General features: G+C 43.1%; 1 protein-coding gene and 1 long non-coding RNA gene across 4 annotated transcripts; one reads left to right on the top strand and one right to left on the bottom strand.

The window, feature by feature from the left end:
* Nucleotides 1–2,932: 2,932 nt before the first annotated feature.
* LOC116353341 (uncharacterized) lies at nt 2,933–4,601 on the bottom strand. Its single transcript, XR_004202671.1, has 2 exons — nt 4,461–4,601; nt 2,933–4,001 (listed from the first exon to the last, which is right to left on the bottom strand). It is a non-coding gene; the product is annotated as an uncharacterized LOC116353341 (long non-coding RNA).
* Nucleotides 3,840–20,489, top strand: LOC109904312 (sex comb on midleg-like protein 4). Of its 3 annotated transcripts, none has more exons than XM_031787794.1 (9): nt 3,840–4,198; nt 11,189–11,409; nt 11,582–11,805; nt 13,022–13,151; nt 15,343–15,543; nt 16,678–16,839; nt 17,575–17,793; nt 18,024–18,169; nt 18,897–20,487. In XM_031787794.1, exons 3-9 carry the CDS (start codon nt 11,587–11,589, stop codon nt 19,020–19,022), a joined length of 1,203 nt encoding a protein of 400 aa, XP_031643654.1. In that variant the 5' UTR covers nt 3,840–4,198; nt 11,189–11,409; nt 11,582–11,586; the 3' UTR covers nt 19,023–20,487. The 3 variants fall into 3 exon arrangements, with proteins under 3 accessions (XP_031643654.1, XP_031643651.1, XP_031643653.1); XM_031787793.1 differs by lacking the exon at nt 3,840–4,198 and adding an exon at nt 10,672–10,861 and having other exon boundaries at nt 18,897–20,489; XM_031787791.1 differs by lacking the exon at nt 11,189–11,409 and having other exon boundaries at nt 3,921–4,198.
* Nucleotides 20,490–20,770: the final 281 nt, after the last annotated feature.

The following is a 20,770-nucleotide window of genomic DNA, read 5'->3' as shown; positions in this document are numbered from 1 at the left end:
TACAACTGCGACCTGGCCAAGATAAAGCAAAGCAGTTTGACACAAACAACAACACAGAGTTACACATGGGATAAACAAACGTACAGTCAATAACACAATAGAAAAATCTGTATACAGTGTATGCAAATTAAGTAAGGAGGTAAGGCAATAAATAGGCCTATAGAGGCGAAGTAATTACAATTTAGCAATTTACACTGGAGTGGTATATGTGCAGATGAGGATGTGCAAGAAGAAATACTGGTGTGCAAAGAGCAGAACAACAAAAACAAATAGGGGGATGAGGTAGGTAGTTGGTTGGATGGGCTATTTACAGATGGACTGTGTACAGCTGCAGCGATTGGTAAGCTGCTCTGACAGCAGACACTTAAAGTTAGTGAGGGAGATACAAGTCTCCAACTTCAGTGATTTTTGCTATTTGTTCCAGTCATTGGCAGCAGAGAACTGGAAGGAAAGGCGGCCAAAGGAGGTGTTGGCTTTGGGGATGATCAGTGAAATATACCTGCTGGAGCGCGTGCTATGGGTGGGTATTGCTATGGTGACCAGTGAGCTGAGATAAGGCAGAGCTTTACCCAGCAAAGACTTATAGATGACCTGGAGCCATTGGGTTTGGCGACGAATATGTAGCGAGAACCAGCCAATGAGAGCATACAGGTCGCAGTGGTGGGTAGTATATGGGCTTTTATGACAAAACAGATGGCACTGTGATAGATTGCATCCAATTTTCTGAGTAGAGTGTTGGAGGCTATTTTGTAAATGACATCGCTGAAGTCAAGGATCGGTAGGATAGTCAGTTTTACAAAGGTAAGTTTGGCAGCATGAGTGAAGGAGGCTTTGTTGCAAAATAGGAAGTTGATTCTAGATTTAACTTTGGATTGGAGATGTTTAATGTGAGTCTGGAAGGAGAGTTTACAGCCTAGCCAGACACCTAGGTATTTATAGTTGTCCACATATTCTAAGTCAGAACCGTCCAGAGTAGGGATGCTAGTCGGGCGGGCAGGTGCGAGCAGTGATCGGTTGAAGAGCATGCATTTAGTTTTACTTGCATTTAAGAGCAGTTGGAGGCCACGGAAGGAGAGTTGTTTGGCATTGAAGCTCGTCTGGAGGCTTGATGATTGGTTGACAAGTTGACAATCAGGTGTACTTGTCCGGGACTACAAAGCTTGAAGAATTTTGAAAAGAATAACAGGCAAATTTTGCTCAATACAGGTGTGTAAAGCTCTTATGAGACTTACCCAAGAAGACTCACAGTTGTAATCGCTGCCAAAGGTGTTTCTAACATGGATTGACTCAGAGGGAGGAATACTTATCTAATCAAGGTATATTCGTTTTTTAAATTTTCATTAATATTAAAAAAATAAAAATATTTCACATTAAAGTATTGTGTGTAGATCATAGACAACAAATGATAATTCATTCCATTTTAATCCCACTTTATAACAAAGTGTGAAGAAATCCAGGGGGGTGTTGACTTTGTATAGGCGCTGTATTTGATGCTGTCAAAAACATTATGGGATGTTATACTATTTTTGGCCAGACAGCATCAGATACATGGCATACATATAGAAAAGACAGAGGGGCGCTGTTTCGCTTTCTCTGATGCTTTCTTCTGTGAGATAATTTCAGCCACTTGTGAATTGAAGGATAGTTGGCGGGTGCACAGTGCACTGTTCATATGCTGGAATTATTTTGGATGAACCTTGGGACTAAACACCTCCCTCTGCAACTGGATCCTGGACTTCCTGATGGGCCAGCCCCAGGTGGTAAGGGTAGGCAACAACACATCTGCTACGCTGATCCTCAACACTGGGGCCACTCAGGGGTATGTGCTTAGACCCCTCCTGTACTCTCTGTTCACCCACAACTGCATGGACAAACGACTCCAACACCCTCATTAAGTTTGCTGACGACAAAACTGGTAGGCCTGATCACCGACAATGATGAGACATCCTATAGGGAGGTCAGAGAACTGGCAGTGTGGTGCCAGGGTAACCTTTCCCTCAATGGGGGCAAGACAAAGGTGCTGATCGTGGACTACAAGAAAAGGCTGGCCGAACAGGCCCCCATTAACTTCAACAAACTATCATGGTCCAAATACACCAAGACAGTCGTGAAGAGGGCACGACAATACCTTTTCCCACTCAGGAGACTGAGAATACCTGGCATGGTACCCCAGATCCTCAAAATGTTCTACAGCTGTACCATCGAGAGCATCCTAACCGGTTGCATCACCGCCTGGTGTGGTAACTGCTCGGCATTTGACCATAAGGCGCTTGAGGGTAACGCGTACCGCCCAGTACATCACTGGGGACGAGCTTCCTGCCATCCAGGACCTATATACTAGGCGGAGTCAGAGAAAAGCCCCAAAAATTGTCAAAGACTCCAGTCACCCAAGTCATAGAAAGTTTTCTCTGCTACCGCACGGCAAGCGGTCTGGGACCAAAATGCTCCTTAACAGCCTCTACCCCCAAGCCATAAGACTGCTGAACAATTAATCAAATGGCCACCGGATTATTTACATTGACCCCCCCTCTCGCTGTTTATTATCTATGCAGTTACTTCACCCCTACCTACATGTACAAATTACCTCGACTAACCTGTACCCCCGCACATAAGTAAGCATTTCACAGTAAGGTCTACACCTGTTGTACATGTGACTAATAATGATTTGAAGGTGACCTACTTTTTGAACTGATTCGTTTCAAAATCTGGTGAGAACAGCATGGTTGTGTTCATGGCACATTAAAAGGCAATACAATTTTACAGTTAAATGACATATCTTTACAGTAAATCCCATACATTTGTTAAGACACGCCTCTGCCTGGTGCCCCTGTACATTATTGAATGTGTTTTGTTAGTGTGCACATCCGTTTCTAAAATCAAAGTGCAATGCATAGAAATTCGATTACCTTCGAAAAAGATGGACGTAGGCTGGTTGCTGTATTTATAATTTTATTAAACAGTAACATGCGAAACAGAACAGCCAGAGGAATTACACAAAAGACAGAAGAAAACTAAATACAAATCCACATATCAAATACCGACATGTAGCGAATACATTTTTTTAAACATTTTGTATACGTTTGAATGATTCGAAATAGTTCTCCAAATCAGATACAAAAATAAAATGGGCTTTTTCTTCATGAAATCATTTGTGTATGAAAAATGTTCCTAATAAAATAAAGATATTTATAACATACTGACACGCAATTGCGGAAACACTGTAGTAAAACAATATGTCAAACTTAGATATTTCAATGGTTGAATGCATTATGTTTCCAAGATATAGTTTTTCATCAGTCCAGAACACCTCACTATGAAACAATGACAGAATTAAGTGTTCAACAGATTCAGTTTCTAGCTAACTTTATTCACTGGTATTAGGTATATATTTAGAAATCAAGCTATTACACGGGTAGAATCAATGGATAATCTTAAAGGAGATCTCCTTTACTTTAATGGTCACCATACCTTTGTTGGAGTGAGCCAAGCAAGGTGCCAGTTTACATCAAACGATGAAGTCCAACAAAATATAGCAGAGGGGATATAATTCCTGTGGAAAATATCCCTTAATAAACAATTGTTGAAGTTCTTATCTAGTAACCTTATGCTATTCATCAATATATATAGATATAGATATGCATTATTCTGAAGTAAATATTTTATCCCACAAGGTATAGATTTTATAACAGTGTCATATTCCTTGCTTGAAACCTCAAAGTTGTATCTTTCCATGAATTCTCTCAGGGTAAATAGATTCCCACTAATACTAAGTAATTGGTTGACAAGGACAATGTTTTTCGAGAACCGAAGCTGGTTTCTGTAACCTCGTAGGGTTTTGTGCATTTTATCCGAGGTCTGAACCACGGCTTTCTGATGCGGGTCCTCTCGCAGCGCCCAGTCCATGAGCAGACTGGTGTAGTGCTCCAGCGGTCCGCTGTACGCTGCGGCGGCATTGCTGTCTTCTGCAGCAGTCTGGAGAGCATCTACATCTGTCGAGTAGCCTGACCAGTAGACAAGATCACGGAATTAACGTTAACATCCTGATGCTGTGGTAGTAAGATATATAGCTAGACCCCTGTGGAGGTTTAACGTTACGTGTTTAGAGGAGCAAAAACTGTTATCCAGTTAACGTTACGAAGTTAGCAAGAAAGCTGTCCAAAGATTTGTCAGCGATTCGTTATTCCCTCGTCTCAAAAAGGTAAGTTTGTCACCACCGTAACAATGCAGCTAGCTAGCTAGCTAGCTATTGATGTCATTATAATAATGGCTGATTTATGTGCTTGTTGACAGTTAATTAGTTAGCCAGCCTGACTGGACAAGTCTGGAATGGAATGAAGTTTGACAGGTTAATGTAACTAGCTAACTTTAGCTATACTAACTATTAACTAACTGTCAGTTGATACTCATTTGAAACGACACACCAAAATAATAACAAATTGATACCAAAATAATATTCTCACCTCGTCTGAAAATGTCGGTCACACCGTTACATATCGTTGTCGAGGAACAGGACCGCTCTTTCAGTAGAAGTCTAATGATGGGCGACATTTTTGACGATAACATGCACGTCGCCATTTTGGCTTCAAATGCAACTTTATTGAATCAGGAAAAAATGAACAAAATTATTCTTAAGTGAGCCAGGAGAGGGCTGTATTTCTCATTTAGTTCATTTAGGACTACAGTTCACATTATGCTTATTTTTTTCATGAATAGAGAATAAAGTAGCTTACTAAATATGCACATTTGGTTGCAGTGTTGGTCTGTTTGATCTCAATTGGCAATGAATGGCATTGGCAGTAATAGTCTATGGGCCAGACCCCTAAATTCGTGAAGATGCCTCATAGTGATTTTCTTGGTCTATGTCCCTAGTTGGAACATGTGTGATTGCAGTGCAGCAATAGCAGCTTTCTCTGTGTTATCACTCTTTATTTCATCCCTCCATCTCATTCATTTTCCCATAGGGATTTTACTATGACAAAACAATGTCAGTATACAACAAGTTATTGCCCACATATACCCATTAATCAGATATAATTGCAAAGCTAAGATGAACAGCTATCCATCAGATACAATTTCGGGAATGTTCACGTCAACAGAACTTTGACATTTGACCTCTAGTGTACATATCAGAATGCCCTGTATAAATTGCTTTAAAAAGGAAACCCTGATAATGTTTGACAAGTGGTTTTGAAAGTTCATGAAATTATGTTTCAACGGATGTACAGTGCCACTCGAATCCAGGCTGTATCACAACCGGACGTGATTGGAAGTCCCATAGGGCGGCACACAATTTTCCCAGCGTCGTCCGGGTTTGGCCAGTGTAGGACATCATTGTAAATAAGAATTTGTTCTTAACTGACTTGCCTAGTTAAATAAAGGTTAAATAAAAACATCTGCGATATAGCATTGGGTTAGGTACATATTTGTCATCAATGTGTGTACATTTACAATGGTAATGAAATGGTCAATTTGAGGAAATGTTACTTAACATACTATTTATTTACATACTATTTATAAGTAGAATGGAATGGTTTGCCTTGTGTGTTAGGATTGTGGGCTTTGACCTACACACTGTAGGTGTCATAACCAACCATAAAATATTGCAATATACTTGTATGTCACAACATATGTCATTACAGTGTTATGACAATGCTATGACATGGTTATGACCGTGTTATGACGCTAGGTGTCCAATAAAGTGTTACCAAAAAGGGTCAATGCAGATAGTCCTGGGCGCTACAGTATTTGGTTAACTATTAAACTACGTACAGTATTTAGCAGTCTTATGGCTTGGGGGAAGAAGCTGTTCAGGACTCTGTTGGTTCCAGATTTGGTACATCGGTACTGCTTGCGGTGACTTGGGTGGCTGGAGTCTTTGACAATTTTTAGGGCCTTTCTCTGACACCACCTGGTATAGAGGTCCTGGATGGCAGAGAGCTCGGTCCTAGTGATGTACTGTGCTGTACGCACTACTCTCTGTAGCACTTTGCGGACGGATGCCAAGCAGTTGCTATACCAAGCGGTGATGCAGCCAGTCAAGATGCTCTCAATGGTGCGTGCCAAATTTTTTCAGCCTTCTGAGGGCGAAGAGACGTTGTTGTGCCCTCTTCACGACTGTGTTGGTGTGTGTGGACCATGATAGATCCTTAGTGATGTGGACACAGAGGAACTTGAAGCTCTCGACACACTCCACTACAGCTCCGTCGATGTGAATAGTGACGTGCTCAGCCCTCCGTTTCCTGTAGTCCACGATCAGCTCCTTTGTCTTGCTGACGTTGAGGGAGAGGTTGTTATTCTGCCAACACACTACCAGGTCTCTGACCTCCTCCCTATAGGCTGTCTCATCCTCATCGGTGATCAGGCCTACCACCGTTGTGTCATCTGCAAACTTAATGATGGTGTTGGAATTGTGCGCGGCCACGCAGTCTTGGGTGAACAGGTTGGAGACGAAGCACGCCCCCTGAGGGGCCCCCGTGTCAAGGGTCAGCGTGGCAGATGCGTTGTTGCCTACCCTCACCACCTGGGGGTGGCCCGTCAGGAAGTTCAGGATCCAGTTGCAGAGGGAGGTGTTCAGTCACAGGGTCCTTAGCTTAGTGATGACCTTGGAGGCTACTATGGTGTTGAATTCTGAGCTGAAGTCAATGAACTGCATTCTCACATAGGTGTTCTTCTTGTCCAGGTGGGAAAGGGCAGTGTGGAGTGGGAATAGGAGTGGGTCCAGGGTGTCTGGGATGATGGTGTTGATGTGAGCCATGACCAGCCTTTCAAAGCATTTCATGGTTACAGAAATGAGTGCTACGTGGTGATAGTCATTTAGACAGGATACTTTGGAGTTCTTGGGCACAGGGACTATAGTGGTCTGCTTGAAACATGTAGGTACAGTGGGGCAAAAAAGTATTTAGTCAGCCACCAATTGTGCAAGTTCTCCCACTTAAAAAGATGACAGAGGCCTGTAATTTTCATCATAGGTACACTTCAACTATGACAGACAAAATGAGAAAAAAAATCAAGAAAATCACATTTTAGGATTTTTAATGAATTTATTTGCAAATTATGGTGGAAAATAAGTATTTGGTCACCTACAAACAAGCAAGATTTCTGGTTCTCACAGACCTGTAACTTCTTCTTTAAGAGGCTCCTTTTGTCATTTTGTCTGTCATAGTTGAAGTGTACCTATGATGAAAATTACAGGCCTCTCTCATCATTTTAAGTGGGAGAACTTGCACAATTGGTGGCTGACTAAATACTTTTTTGCCCCACTGTATTATAGACTGGATAAGGGAGAGGTTTAAAATGTCAGTGAGAACACTCGCCAGCTGGTCAGCACATGCTCTGAGTACACATCCTGGTCATTTGTCTGGTGAATGTTAACCTGTTTCAAGGTCTTACTCACATCGGCTACAGAGAGCTTGATTACACAGTCGTCCGGAACCGCTGGTGCTCTCATGCATGGTTCAGTGTTGTTTGCCTTGAAGTGAGCATTGAAAGCGTTTAGCTCATCTGGTAGGCTTGCATCACTGGGTAGCTCGCGGCTGGGTATCTCTTTGTAAACCGTGATAGTGTGCAAGCCCTGCCATATCTAACGAGCGTCAAAGCCGGTGTAGTAGAAGTTGATGTTAGTCCTGTATTGACACTTTGCCTGTTTGATGGTTTGTCAGAGGGCGTAGCAGGATTAGTGTCCCGCTCCTTGAACGCGACAGCTCTAGCCTCTAGCTCTCAGTGCGGATGTCGCCTGTAATCTGTGGCTTCTGGTTGGGATACGTACAGTGTACATACGGTCACTGTGGGGACAACGTTGCCAATGACTGATGTGGTAAACTCCTCAATACCATTGATCGGATGAATCCCGGAACATATTCCAGTCTGTGCTAGTGAAACCGTTATGTAGCTTAGTATCCACTTCATCAGACCACTTCCATATTGAGCGCGTTAGAATGGTCAGGATGGAATGGTCAGGCAGGCAGGTATGGACTCCAGAAAATAGGCAAGGGTCAAAACCGGGAGGACTAGCAAAAAGCGAATGGAAGCAGGAGTACGGGAAAACACGTTGGTTGACTTGGAAAACACGTTGGTTGACTTGGAAAACATACAAGACGAACTGGCACAGAGAGACAGGAAACACAGTGATAGATACACCAGGGAAAATAAGCAACACCTGGAGGGGGTGGAGACAATCACTAGGACAGATGAAACAGATCAAGGTGTGACACCTCTAGTTGCACACATGACATGCTGGTAGAAATAAGGTAAGACGGATTTTAGTTTTCCTGAAAAATGTAGTGGGAAAGATATGTTTTTGGATTGTATGTTTAGTGATAGAAGCACCAAATTGCACACACATAGCTAGAACAGGGTTTTAAAAAGATTTGTGGATACAAGGCCAATATGGCCGCCAAACAACTCAATGGGGTCGTATTGGATCAATTTCACATGACCATACCTGTATTAAATATAATGGTAGTATTCCCAATAATATCTTAAAATGTTCATAGGGATGTAGAATACACAACCAGGTGTGCCAGTTATATTAAGATGTTAAATTATTCACATAATTGTGGTAAGACTGTGCTCAAAAAACTGGACAAATCGCTGATTTCTGAAGCCTACCACTCTAGAAATGGACACGAGCAATAGATTGACAATGACTTTAAACACGGTTCCTGGGATGAAATCACCTCAGTGACTGCATTCTGAAACACACTCACAACAACACACACTAGTGCTGAGCGATTAACCAGAATGTATGTACTTTTTCATTTTTTAAACAACTAATTGACCAATGTCGGTTAAATTATTTTAATTAAAGCCTCCGGATTGCCACAGCGGTCTAAGGCACTGCATCGCAATGCTAGAGGCGTCACTACAGACCCGAGTTCGATCCTGGGCTGTGTCACAGCCGGCCGCTACAGGGAGACCCATGAGGCGGCAGACAATTGGCCCAGCGTCGTCCGGGTTAGGGGAGGGTTCGGGCGACTCCGTGTGGCAGTCTGGCGCATGCACACTGACTTCAGTCTGCAGCTGTGCGGTGTTTCCTCCGACACATTGGTGCGGCTGGCTTCCGGGTTAAGTGTGCAGTGTGTTAAGAAGCCGTGTGGGTTGTCGACCTTTGCCTCTCTCGAGTCCGTAAGGGAGATGCAGCGATGGGACAAGACTGTAACTACCAATTGTATGTCACAAATGGTAAAAAAAAAAAAAAAATGCAAATATATTTTTGAATTACATTTCGTTCTGTATTTTCCATGATCTCAAAGCAGTTTCTCTACGGATAGGCTAAATCAGATCAAGCCCGAACTGTGCGATGTAGTTGTAGTTTACAACAGGCCAATAGTCTACATAGTTTAGCGCAGAAAAAGTGGAAATGAACTACATTGACCGTAATCCATAGCGCACCTATTGTCCGGTCTGTGTGTTTATTTTATGCCTGCTATGTTAGAGAGAGAGAGAGCGACTGAACAATGCGCGATCAAGAGGGATTTAGAGCAGTTGCTCAAGGTGCTGTACATGTATCTTTAACAGAAAATACATGAAGTGATTCATTGGTATTCAGCAGTCATAAAAGTATGCCTGATTTAATTTGAACAACTACTAAAATAGTGATTTTGTCAGGCAGCAGCTTTAGAGATGTGATGATGACTTGGAATGAAATAATAAAGTAATCAAATAAAACAAATGTAATATACACAAGTATACCAGACATTAAGGACACCTTCCTAACATTGAGTTGCAGCACCCCCTCCCTTTTGCCCTCAGAACAGCCTCAATTCGTGGGGACACGAACTCGACAAAGTGTCAAAAGTGTTCCACAGGGATGCTGGCCCATGTTGACTCCAATGCTTCCCACGGTTGTGTCAAGTTGGCTGGATGTCCTTTGGGTGGTGGACCATTCTTGATGCACACGGGAAACTGTTGAGAGGGAAAAATGCAGCAGGCTTGCAGTTCTTGACACAAACCGGTGCACCTGGCACCTACTACCATACCCAGTTTACAGGCATTTAAATATTTTGTCTTGCCCCATTCACCCTCTGAATGGCACACACACACAATCTATGTCTCAGTTGTCTCAAGGCTCAAACATCATTCTTTAACCTGTCTCGTCCCATTCATCTACACTGATTGAAGTGGATTTAACAAGTGACATCAATAAGGGATCATAGCTTTCACCTGGATTCACCTGGTCAGTCTATATCATGGAAAGAGCAGGTGTTCTTAATGTTTTGTCCACTCAGTATACACAACAACTGAAATATTAAATTAAAGTAATGTGAATAAGTGATGGTTGGTAAGTGATAAGCAGTAATGGACAGTCCCTACCATCATGGGACTTTATTCATTATATTATTCTGTGTTGTTACAGCTTTCAACCCACATAATGGATAGTGCATTAAAATTGAAACCGAACCGACCTAAAAAAGCACTAATCGCGGGGCGCACACACACACACACACACACACACACACACACACACACACACACACACACACACACACATCTATGTACACTCTCAACACTTTCAAATGAATTCCTATTGTAATTAGCGGTTGGTTTGAGGGTGTCTTCTATACTAACTATACATCCACCCAGTTTTGGGCCTGAGTATCAAGCAGCAAGACATGGGAGATACAGCCGGCAGGGTGTTACAAGCTTGTTGCCATGACAACAGGAGAATGTTTCCCAGCACTGGCAGACACACACACACACACACACACACCATTACAGTGGAATCCGCCTTGCTTGGAGATTCCGCTCTGCGGTGCAGTTGAAGACATTTAGAAGCAGGCAAAGACACAGACAGGACAGAGGGTGATTCAATAGGAGAACAACTGAAAAGCGACATACTCTCCAATCCTCATTCATTCTGATGGTGTGTGCATACCGCCTCTGTTTCGTCCCTTTATTTTCTGTTGTCTTTGTCTGCACAAAGGAAGGATGAAGCATGCTGCATGCTAATGCTATATTTGAACCACTGTAATGATTCAGCATTGCCTGTGTGTCTAGCCTTCTGTGCTCTACATATGAGACATGCATGTTGATGTTGTTTCCATCAGTAGGCGAGGCTGGCTCTTGAGGCTGCTGCTTTTCTAAGATTATGGTGAGCGCTGTCATCGTAATGCTAATTCATAGCTGTGTAGCCATGGTGAAGTCAATTCCCCCCCCCCCCCCCTTCCTCTGCCACTGCTGAATGCATTAGTGTAATGAGGAGTCTGAAGCCAGCCAGCCTGTGTGCCGTGCAGCAGAGACGAGAGGAGCAGAGAGAAAACATACAACACAGCAGCTAAAGGCAAGATGGCTTCAACAGCCTGCTGAGGCAGTGTGCAGGGTTTAGAACCTTCTTCTGCTATTCTGGAATCTAACCGGGATCTAAGAAGGGAAGCGCTTGGTTCTCAAGCGTTCTAGATCAAAGGAGATCAGGTAATGGAAGCTCTGGGAGACAAGCAGACAGAATGTTGGGGTTCATGCACATTGAGGATAGGATGGACTGGATGGTGGACCTGCCACTGTTTTTTATTATGTGCCATGCAGTCTTCAATTAATATAATTATTTCTCCCTTTGTGTTTCCCTCCTTCCTGTGTCTCCCTCCAGCTCCAATGAGTGTACCTGCAGCAGCACAGAAAGCAGACAGCAACAGTGAAATGCAGTCGCCTGCAGTGTCTCCCTCCTTCCTCCCCAGCCAGCCAGGAAAGATTCCAGGCAGGAAGAGAGGGAGACCCCCACTACATCGCAAGATGGATTTTCCAACCCGCTACCCTGAATCCCTCCCTCCCCTCAAAGTGCCCAAGAAGAGGGGAAGAAAACCTGGCTTCAAGGTCAGTGTCAGGGATGGGAGGAGAGAGAAAGAAGAGGGTATTAGAGGAGGGGATGGAAGGAGAGAGAGAGGGGAGGGATGGAAGGAGAGAGAAAGAGGAGGGGATGGGAGGAGAGAGAAAGAAAGAAGAGGGGATGGGAGGAGAGAGAGAGGGGAGGGATGGAAGGAGTGAGAAAGAGGAGGGGATGGGAGGAGAGAGAAAGAAGAGGGTATTAGAGGAGGGGATGGAAGGAGAGCGAGATTGGAGGGGATGGGATGAAAGAGAAAGGGGAGGGGATGGGATGGGAGGAGAGGGAAAGGGGAGGGGATGAGATTGGAGGAGAGGGAAAGGGGAGGGGATGGAATTAGAGGAGAGGGGTAAGGGGAGGGGATGGGATTGGAGGAGAGGGGGAGGGGATGAGATTGGAGGAGAGGGGGAGGGGATGGGATTGGAGGAGAGGGAAAGGGGAGGGGATGGGATTGGAGGAGAGGGGAAAGGGAAGGGGATGGGAGGAAAGAGAAAGGGGACGGGATGGGATTGGAGGAGAGGGGGAGGGGATGGGATTGGAGGAGAGGGAAAGGGGAGGGGATGGGAGAGAGAAAGAGGAGGGGATGGAATTGGAGGAGAGGGAGAGGGGATGGGATGGGATGGGAAGAGAGAGAAAGAGGGGGGGTGGGATTGGAGGAGAGGGAACGGGGATGGGATTGGAGGAGAGGGAAACGAGAGGGGATGGGATTGGAGGAGAGAGAAAGGGGAGGGGCCAGTGGGGATGCAGGATGTTAATAAAATACATATGATGATGTAGCTTGACAGACTTAACTTCATTTATATTTAGTGGGAGTAATATATAACATGAGGTAGCCTTTGTTTGTTTAATTGAAAACAGTTTTAATTGATATTCTGATTGGTCTTGTATATGCCTAGCAAAATGAAATGCTTGGTAAATATTGCAATACGAAGAGGGGAGAAGTTTCTGAGTAAAAATATCAATGTGTAGATTTCTGTTGAGTGTTTACTAATGCCAATTGAGAACCGTCATTTTTTTGTCTATTGTTGCTATCTCAGACTGTATGGCATGGCGCTTGCAACAAGAGGGTTGTGGGTTCGATTCCCGTGGGCCACTCATATGTAAAAATGTATGCACGCGTGACTCATTCACTTTGGACAAACGCGTATGCTAAATTGCATGTATTATTTACAATTAGATACTGAGATCCAACCCCCTGTCTTCCTGCAGCTGAAGCCCAGGATGGTGCTGAATCCCCTGGCCATCTCTCCTCCCAGCAGCACCCCAGAACCAGACATGAGCTCCATCCCCCAGGATGCTGCTACCATCCCCCACTCTGCCACGCCCCAGGTGCTCACAGGTAACTATACCCACTCTGCCACGCCCCAGGTGCTCACAGGTAACTATACCCACTCTGCCAGGCCCCAGGTGCTCACAGTTAACTATACCCACTCTGCCATGCCCCAGGTGCTCACAGGTAACTATACCCACTCTGCCACGCCCCAGGTGCTCACAGGTAACTATACCCACTCTGCCAGGCCCCAGGTGCTCACAGTTAACTATACCCACTCTGCCACGCTCGAGGTGCTCACAGTTAACTATACCCACTCTGCCACGCTCCAGGTGCTCACAGTTAACTATACCCACTCTGCCACGCTCCAGGTGCTCACAGTTAGCTATACCCACTCTGCCACGCCCCAGGTGCTCACAGTTAACTATACCCACTCTGCCACGCCCCAGGATTTGCATGCACAACAAATTATTGGGATTTATCATACTGTCGTACGCAACATATACACATGTTTTCATTGATAAATCAGAGCCAAACTATATTTGTACAACAAACCCGCCTGGAAAACGCCCTCCATTCACTTTTATGGGAACAAAAACACCCTCATTTGCTGTATGATTTGGAAATGTTGGAACTGGGCCATGACAGTTTCTAAAAGAAAGCACAATAGCAAATGTTATCACATTTCTATCCAGGTGTGGGCAGAATGTTTTAATCTTTTGCAGTAAAAAATTTTCAAACTAAGAATGCATGCCGCCAATAGCAAGTGCCCAACACTGACCTCACATTCTGGATGATTGACCGTCTGTTCAAACAATAAATAAATAAATGCTACACTTCTTTAGTTTGTCAATAGATAATTGTGTTAATATCACCTGTCGTGGTATAGTCTCTGAGATTAAATAGACAATGATGTTGCGCTCCTACGAAGGATGTGATCTTACCGTTAGGCTACGTTTGAATGTTTTTCCTAGCAATGCTTTATTGTAATTCCCTTGTGTCAAACACTCAAAACAACAGTATTGACTTGTAATACAATTCTCCAACCACTAGAAGTTGACACTTTCCCGTCAAATTCTAATTTGATAAATACCAATCTTTGTGGGAAAAGTGGTGCACGCAAGGTTGTCTTTTTTGTGCTTATGCTCATCTGATAAACAAGGCCCTAGGCGCTCACAGAGTTTGCCTCACTTTTCCAATGTCTCCCTCCATAATGCTTTGTCTGGTGAAACATCTTGGGTGTTATGAAAAGTAATGTTGGTAATCACATTTCAAATGTAATTTGTATTCTGTTAGTTATAAGCATGTTGTACTCGTTAATTTAAGGAAAGCAATGTCACCAAAGTAGCCGACCTAAGTATCTTTGTCTCCTCTGTCCCTCCTGCTGTGTGTCCTGCAGTGTGTATCTACGTACATCAAACAGGTTGACATGGTTACTAACCCTCGCTCCTACATCATCAAACAGGTTGACATGGTTACTAACCCTCGCTCCTACATCATCAAACAGGTTGACATGGTTACTAACCCTCGCTCCTACATCATCAAATAGGTGGACATGGTTACTAACCCTCGCTCCTACATCATCAAACAGGTGGACATGGTTACTAACCCTCGCTCCTACATCATCAAACAGGTTGACATGGTTACTAACCCTCGCTCCTACATCATCAAACAGGTTGACATGGTTACTAACCCTCGCTCCTACATCATCAAACAGGTTGACATGGTTACTAACCCTCGCTCCTACATCATCAAACAGGTGGACATGGTTACTAACCCTCGCTCCTACATCATCAAACAGGTTGACATGGTTACTAACCCTCGCTCCTACATCATCAAACAGGTTGACATGGTTACTAACCCTCGCTCCTACATCATCAAACAGGTTGACATGGTTACTAACCCTCGCTCCTACATCATCAAACAGGTTGACATGGTTATTAACCCTCGCTCCTACATCATCAAACAGGTGGACATGGTTACTAACCCTCGCTCGTACATCATCAAACAGGTGGACATGGTTACTAACCCTCGCTCCTACATCATCAAGCAGGTTGACATGGTTACTAACCCTCCCTCGTACATCATCAAACAGGTGGACATGGTTACTAACCCTCGCTCGTACATCATCAAGCAGGTGGACATGGTTACTAACCCTCCCTCGTAAATCATCAAGCAGGTTGACATGGTTACTAACCCTCGCTCCTACATCATCAAGTAGTACTAACCCACACTCTCTCCACTCTTGTGTATCCTGCAGTGTGTATCTACATCAACAAGCATGTCAACATGGGTCCTAACCTGGACAGGAAGAAGCTGCAGCAGCTCCCAGATCATTTTGGGCCTGACAGGCCCTCGGTGGTGCTGCAGCAGGCCGTCCAGGGATGCATCGACAGCGCCTTCCAGCAGAAAGCCGTGTTCACTCTCCTCACACAGGGCTACGGAGGGGAGAAAATATCAGGTATAACTAGGGCCACGTGCTTTGGTTAATCATGTCACATGACCTGGATTTTGAACCTTTTATGTTAAGCCTTTTCCAGAAATGAGAATTAGACCAAAAATGAAAGCATTTGTCTGAGAATGGTGCTTGGACCATCTGACATACAAATAAAAAGAGACAGTTTGATGAAAAAGCGTTGAATAAAGGTTAGAAAATGACATGATTAACCATAACACAGGCCACTAGGAAAATACCACAGACCCACCTATTGTACAGTGTCACTGAGATTTTGGTTTTATATTTATTAATTTTATTCGTAGCAACTGGCCTGAGGGAAATGATAGAAATTGATATACACTGATTAGATAATCTAGTAACCATGAGAACGGATCTGTTACCCCGGGGTTATTGGCCATTTCCATCTTTTGAATGTCAGTGGATGAAATGCATTGGCCGTCCTAGGTTGGAACTGTGGCTTTGAGACATGGCTGTAGACATGTGTCCCCTGGAGCAAAGTTAACTGCAACAAAGATTTACTGCAATGGGAAATTAAAATATATTCCAGTGTTGCGTCCCAAATAGCTCCCTATTCACAGAGCAACACTTCAAATCAAATGTTATTAGTCACATGAGCCAAATACAACCTTACAGTGAAATGCTTACTTACGAGCCCCTAACCAACAATGCAGTTTCCATAAATACGGACAAGAATAAGAGATAAACATAACAAGTAATTAAAGAGCAGCAGTAAAACAACAATAGCAAGACTATACAGGGGGGGGTACCAGTACAGAGTCAATGTGCATTGGCACCGGTTAGTTGAAGTAGTATGTACATGTAGGTAGAGTTATTGAAGTGACTATGCATAGATGCCATTGGCTCTGGAATAGGGTCCCATCTGGGACGCAACCCGGGGCGGCAGTGTAGCCTAGTGGTTAGAGCATTGGACTAGTAACCAAAAGGTTGCAAGTTCAAATCCCCGAGCTGACAAGGTACAAAATCTGTCGTTCTGCCCTTGAACAGGAAGTTAACCCACTGTTCCTAGGCCGTCTTTGAAAATAAGAATTTGTTCTTAACTGACTTGCCTAGTAAAATAAAGGTAAAAAAAAAAAAGAAAAAAAAAAGGGGTTAATCAAGTATTTCTTTGTGTTCCAGCCACTTTCGATGGGAAACAACACCTTCTGAGTCTTCCTGTGGTCAACAGCATGGGCTACGTTCTACGCTTTCTCAAGAAGCTCTGTCGCAGTTTGCACTGTGAAAACCTCTTCAGCGACCAACCAATCCCCCAGCATAATAATGCCTCCTACCAATCAGAGGGTAATGCACTGTCCTGTATTTAATTTAATTCAAAATGCTTTCTTTATCCCACAAGGGAAATGGTGTAGGCAGAGGTGCAGATAAGATGCATTGATTGTTTAAGCAATAAGGAGGTGTGGTTTATTAGCCATATACCAGAAACCCCTGAGGTGCCTTATTTCTATTATAAACTGGTTACTAACATAATTAGACCTGTAAAAATGAATGTTTTGTGATACCCGTTGGTATACGGTCTGATATACCACGGCTTTCAGCCAATCAGCATTCAGGGCTCGAACCACCAGGTTTATAATACTTTTTAGAACAATCCTGTGCCTTAACAAGAGCTTTTGAAGATATCACCCCTCAGACATTTTGTGGGCTCAGTTCCTCAAATATTGTGCTATATTGCGCCAGATTGCACATGAAAGCACAGAATGACATTTTGTCAAATACACATAATTTGGTGTTTTACTTGTGTAATCCCTGGTAATCCTAATCCATTATCCAAATCCCTGTATTCCAACCTAAACAAATGAGACCTCCATGCCAGAACACTACCTAGAACATTCTCTTGTACCTAAACAAGAGCACCAGGGAAACCCTCCAAACAGTGTTTGTTTCTTCCGATTGGACCATTAAAAGCACAGAAGGACATTTCATAGACATCTTTAAAGGCTTCAGCTTCTATCGAAAGTTATTCAAAGTATTGCCAATATGTTTTACTTATGTAATCTCTTTCCATTCATATCACAGCTGAAACCTCCATGCCAGAGGAGTATCTTCTGGACCCGTCAGACAAACGCTACTCAATGGACCCAGGTGACTCCGCCTTCAGTGCCATAAGCTCCTCCTACTCATCCAAACCATCCTATGGGTTCCGCTCCTCGCAGCAGTTCCCCAATGGCTCCTCCCCCTTGGGCATGTGTAGACAGACGTCCAGCCCTAACACCTTCCTGGAAGGCAACAGGATAGGTAAGAAATTGCAGAGTGGAGACTAGGCTTGCAGAGTTCCGGTAAATTTCCCAAAATGCCCAGGTTTTCCGGAATATTCCCTCCCGATTCCGGGAATCTTCCAACCGGGATTTCTGGAAAACCTGGGGATTTGGGGAAAATGTGTTTCTTGCTATAATCACAATGCCCTAACCAGGTAAAATAGACCAGCATAGAAATCCTTCTTGACCTCTTTCTCTTTTCTCATGCAGCGTACAATCCATCTCAGGACTGCCAGGAGTCCAAGCCGCCCCCCAGTAAGGACCCTTCCACCTGGAGTGTAGAGGATGTGGTGTGGTTCATCAGAGACGCTGACCCGCAGTCCCTGGGCCCTCACGTGGACATCTTCAGGAAGCATGTAGGCTACCCCTGGGCTCACTCATAATGAATATTTCCTTGATACCTCCTCGTATCCTCTCTCCGAACCTTCTCAAAACGCCTTGGAGGAGACAAGGATGTGAGGAATCGCTGAAAGACAAATTGAGATTGAGGCCTTGATCTGCAACAGTTGGGGGAAATCCCTTTCCTTTTTCAGTTGTTCTGTTTCATGTGATGTTTTGATTTGAGTGGTTGGATTATATCTGGATGTGATGTTTTGATTTGTTTGGTTGGTTGGTTGGATTATATCTGGATGTGATGTTTTGATTTGTTTGGTTGGTTGGTTGGTTGGTTGGTTGGTTGGTTGGATTATATCTGGATGTGATGTTTTGATTTGTTTGGTTGGTTGGTTGGTTGGTTGGTTGGTTGGATTATATCTGGATGTGATGTTTTGATTTGTTTGGTTGGTTGGTTGGTTGGTTGGATTATATCTGGATGTGATGTTTTGATTTGTTTGGTTGGTTGGTTGGTTGGTTGGTTGGATTATATCTGGATGTGATGTTTTGATTTGTTTGGTTGGTTGGTTGGATTATATCTGGAAGTGATGTTTTGATTTGAGTGGTTGGATTATATCTGGATGTGATGTTTTGTGAAATATTTACCAGGATTGAGGTCACTCCCAATTCAGTAAACAACCCTGATACATGTGTCCACTTTACTTTTAGTGGAGATTTAATATAACCTGAGCTTCTGTTTCTATCCCACAGGAGATAGATGGCAACGCTCTGTTACTTCTAAAGAGTGACATGATGATGAAGTACCTAGGACTGAAGCTAGGGCCAGCCCTGAAGCTCTGCTATCACATCGACAAACTAAAACAAAACAAGTTCTAAATCTGAACATTTTTTCACGTCATCAATCTGTGGGACCCAACTTTGTGGATACGTTCCAAATGGTACCCATAACCCACTCGTTTTGACCGTAGCCCTATTGGCCCTGGTTAAAACTAGTTCAATATATAGGGAATAGGGTGCCATTTGAGACGCTATATTTTACTGATTATTTTTTGCATTTTCATACATCATGGATCTAAAGAAAACAATGTGATCGTGACAGAATACGTTTTTGGATTTCTGTTGAAACAAGGTTTTGGTTTATACAGATGACAAAATATGCAAATTGTGGAATGCATAACTGATACACTGGTTGATAATACCTGGAAGAGAGATACAGCTGTCCTATAAATTAGTTTATTAAGGCACCTATGCGCCCTGGTAAAACACACCAAGTTACGTTTATGATCTGTTGAGAAGTGTGGATTATTTTAGATAAACTGTTATTTATACTTGGTCTCAAATCTGCGGAATAATGTTTTAATAGATATAGAAAAAGAGGGGTCTCCACAAATGTGACAAACACATCAAAACGGTCCCGTATGGTTTCATTCTATACCTTTTACAAAAGTGACTTGAATATGTAGTAGGGTTGGTTTGATGAAGTTCTTAACGCATCAATGCATGTGATTTAAAAACAGGAAGCTACAGTGATGTTAAACATTACTATACTTGGTTTTGTTATTTACACAAAGTAATGTCAACTAAAATGGTTTTGCATATTGTTTTACATATTGTTTTGATAAAATTGCCAAAAAGATCATGTTTGTGCTGCAACACATAATGAGACATTTCTATAGTTTAATAAAATAATGATCTCCAGCCTCTTTAAAAAAAATGTTTTTTTACAATGATTTATTTGACCTTTATTTAACTAGGCAAGTCAGTTTCTTATTTTCAATGACGGCCTAGGAACGGTGGGTTAACTGCCTTGTTCAAGGGCAGAATGAGAGATTTTTACCTTGTCAGCTCGGGGATTCGATCTTGCCTCCTCACAACGTATTTACTATGGACATTTTTTACTACATATCATTCTCGAAACAGAGTTGGAGAGCAATGGATGAGAACCCTCACTGCATACCTTCAATTGACCTACAGTATTGGGTTATTAGGCCATATAGCATTGCTTGTGTGCACCAGTTTGGCAGTATGTGTACTCTTTAGTAACCTGTGTACGTCAATGCTGCTGGATACAATTACATGTAATTCATGCCAAGTCAAATCAACCTGGGACTAGGTCTTATATTTTGAAAAGAATATTGGAAAGATCTACACTGTAAATCAGAGAATAACCACTGTATGGATTCATTCATTTGTACTGGTGCTGAAGAAGTTCTCAATGTAATGAATATCTCATGTTTGCTTTTGTGTTGTGAGACTTAAATGGAAATCAATCAATGTGTGTATTTAACCCGGCTGTGTATCCTATCGAAGTAATAAAATTAAGAAAATATTAAGGAAACAAGGTGTGGTCTAACAAGCATCTTTCTTGTTGATATCAAGCATCTTTCAGAATGAAATCAAGCTTGGGACTCATTTAAAAAATAATAATGAAATGTTACCCAATGTGACACAATCATGGGTCAATCCAGACAGTTATGTCTGAATTAGTTCAACAGTATGGCCTATCCTTTGTTTGGCTCATGGTCTATCCTTTCAGTCATGTTTGTCTTGGGATTGACCTGGCTATTGTAGGTTGTAGGCTATATGCAGAAACAGGTGCACGTAGACCTAGGCCTTTACTGCAG

The sequence above is a fragment of the Oncorhynchus kisutch genome, linkage group LG14 (genome assembly GCF_002021735.2).
Source record: "Oncorhynchus kisutch isolate 150728-3 linkage group LG14, Okis_V2, whole genome shotgun sequence".
Classification (NCBI taxonomy): domain Eukaryota; kingdom Metazoa; phylum Chordata; class Actinopteri; order Salmoniformes; family Salmonidae; genus Oncorhynchus; species Oncorhynchus kisutch.
Note: the sequence above shows the minus strand (reverse complement) of the source record. Positions and strands in the feature narration are given on the sequence as shown.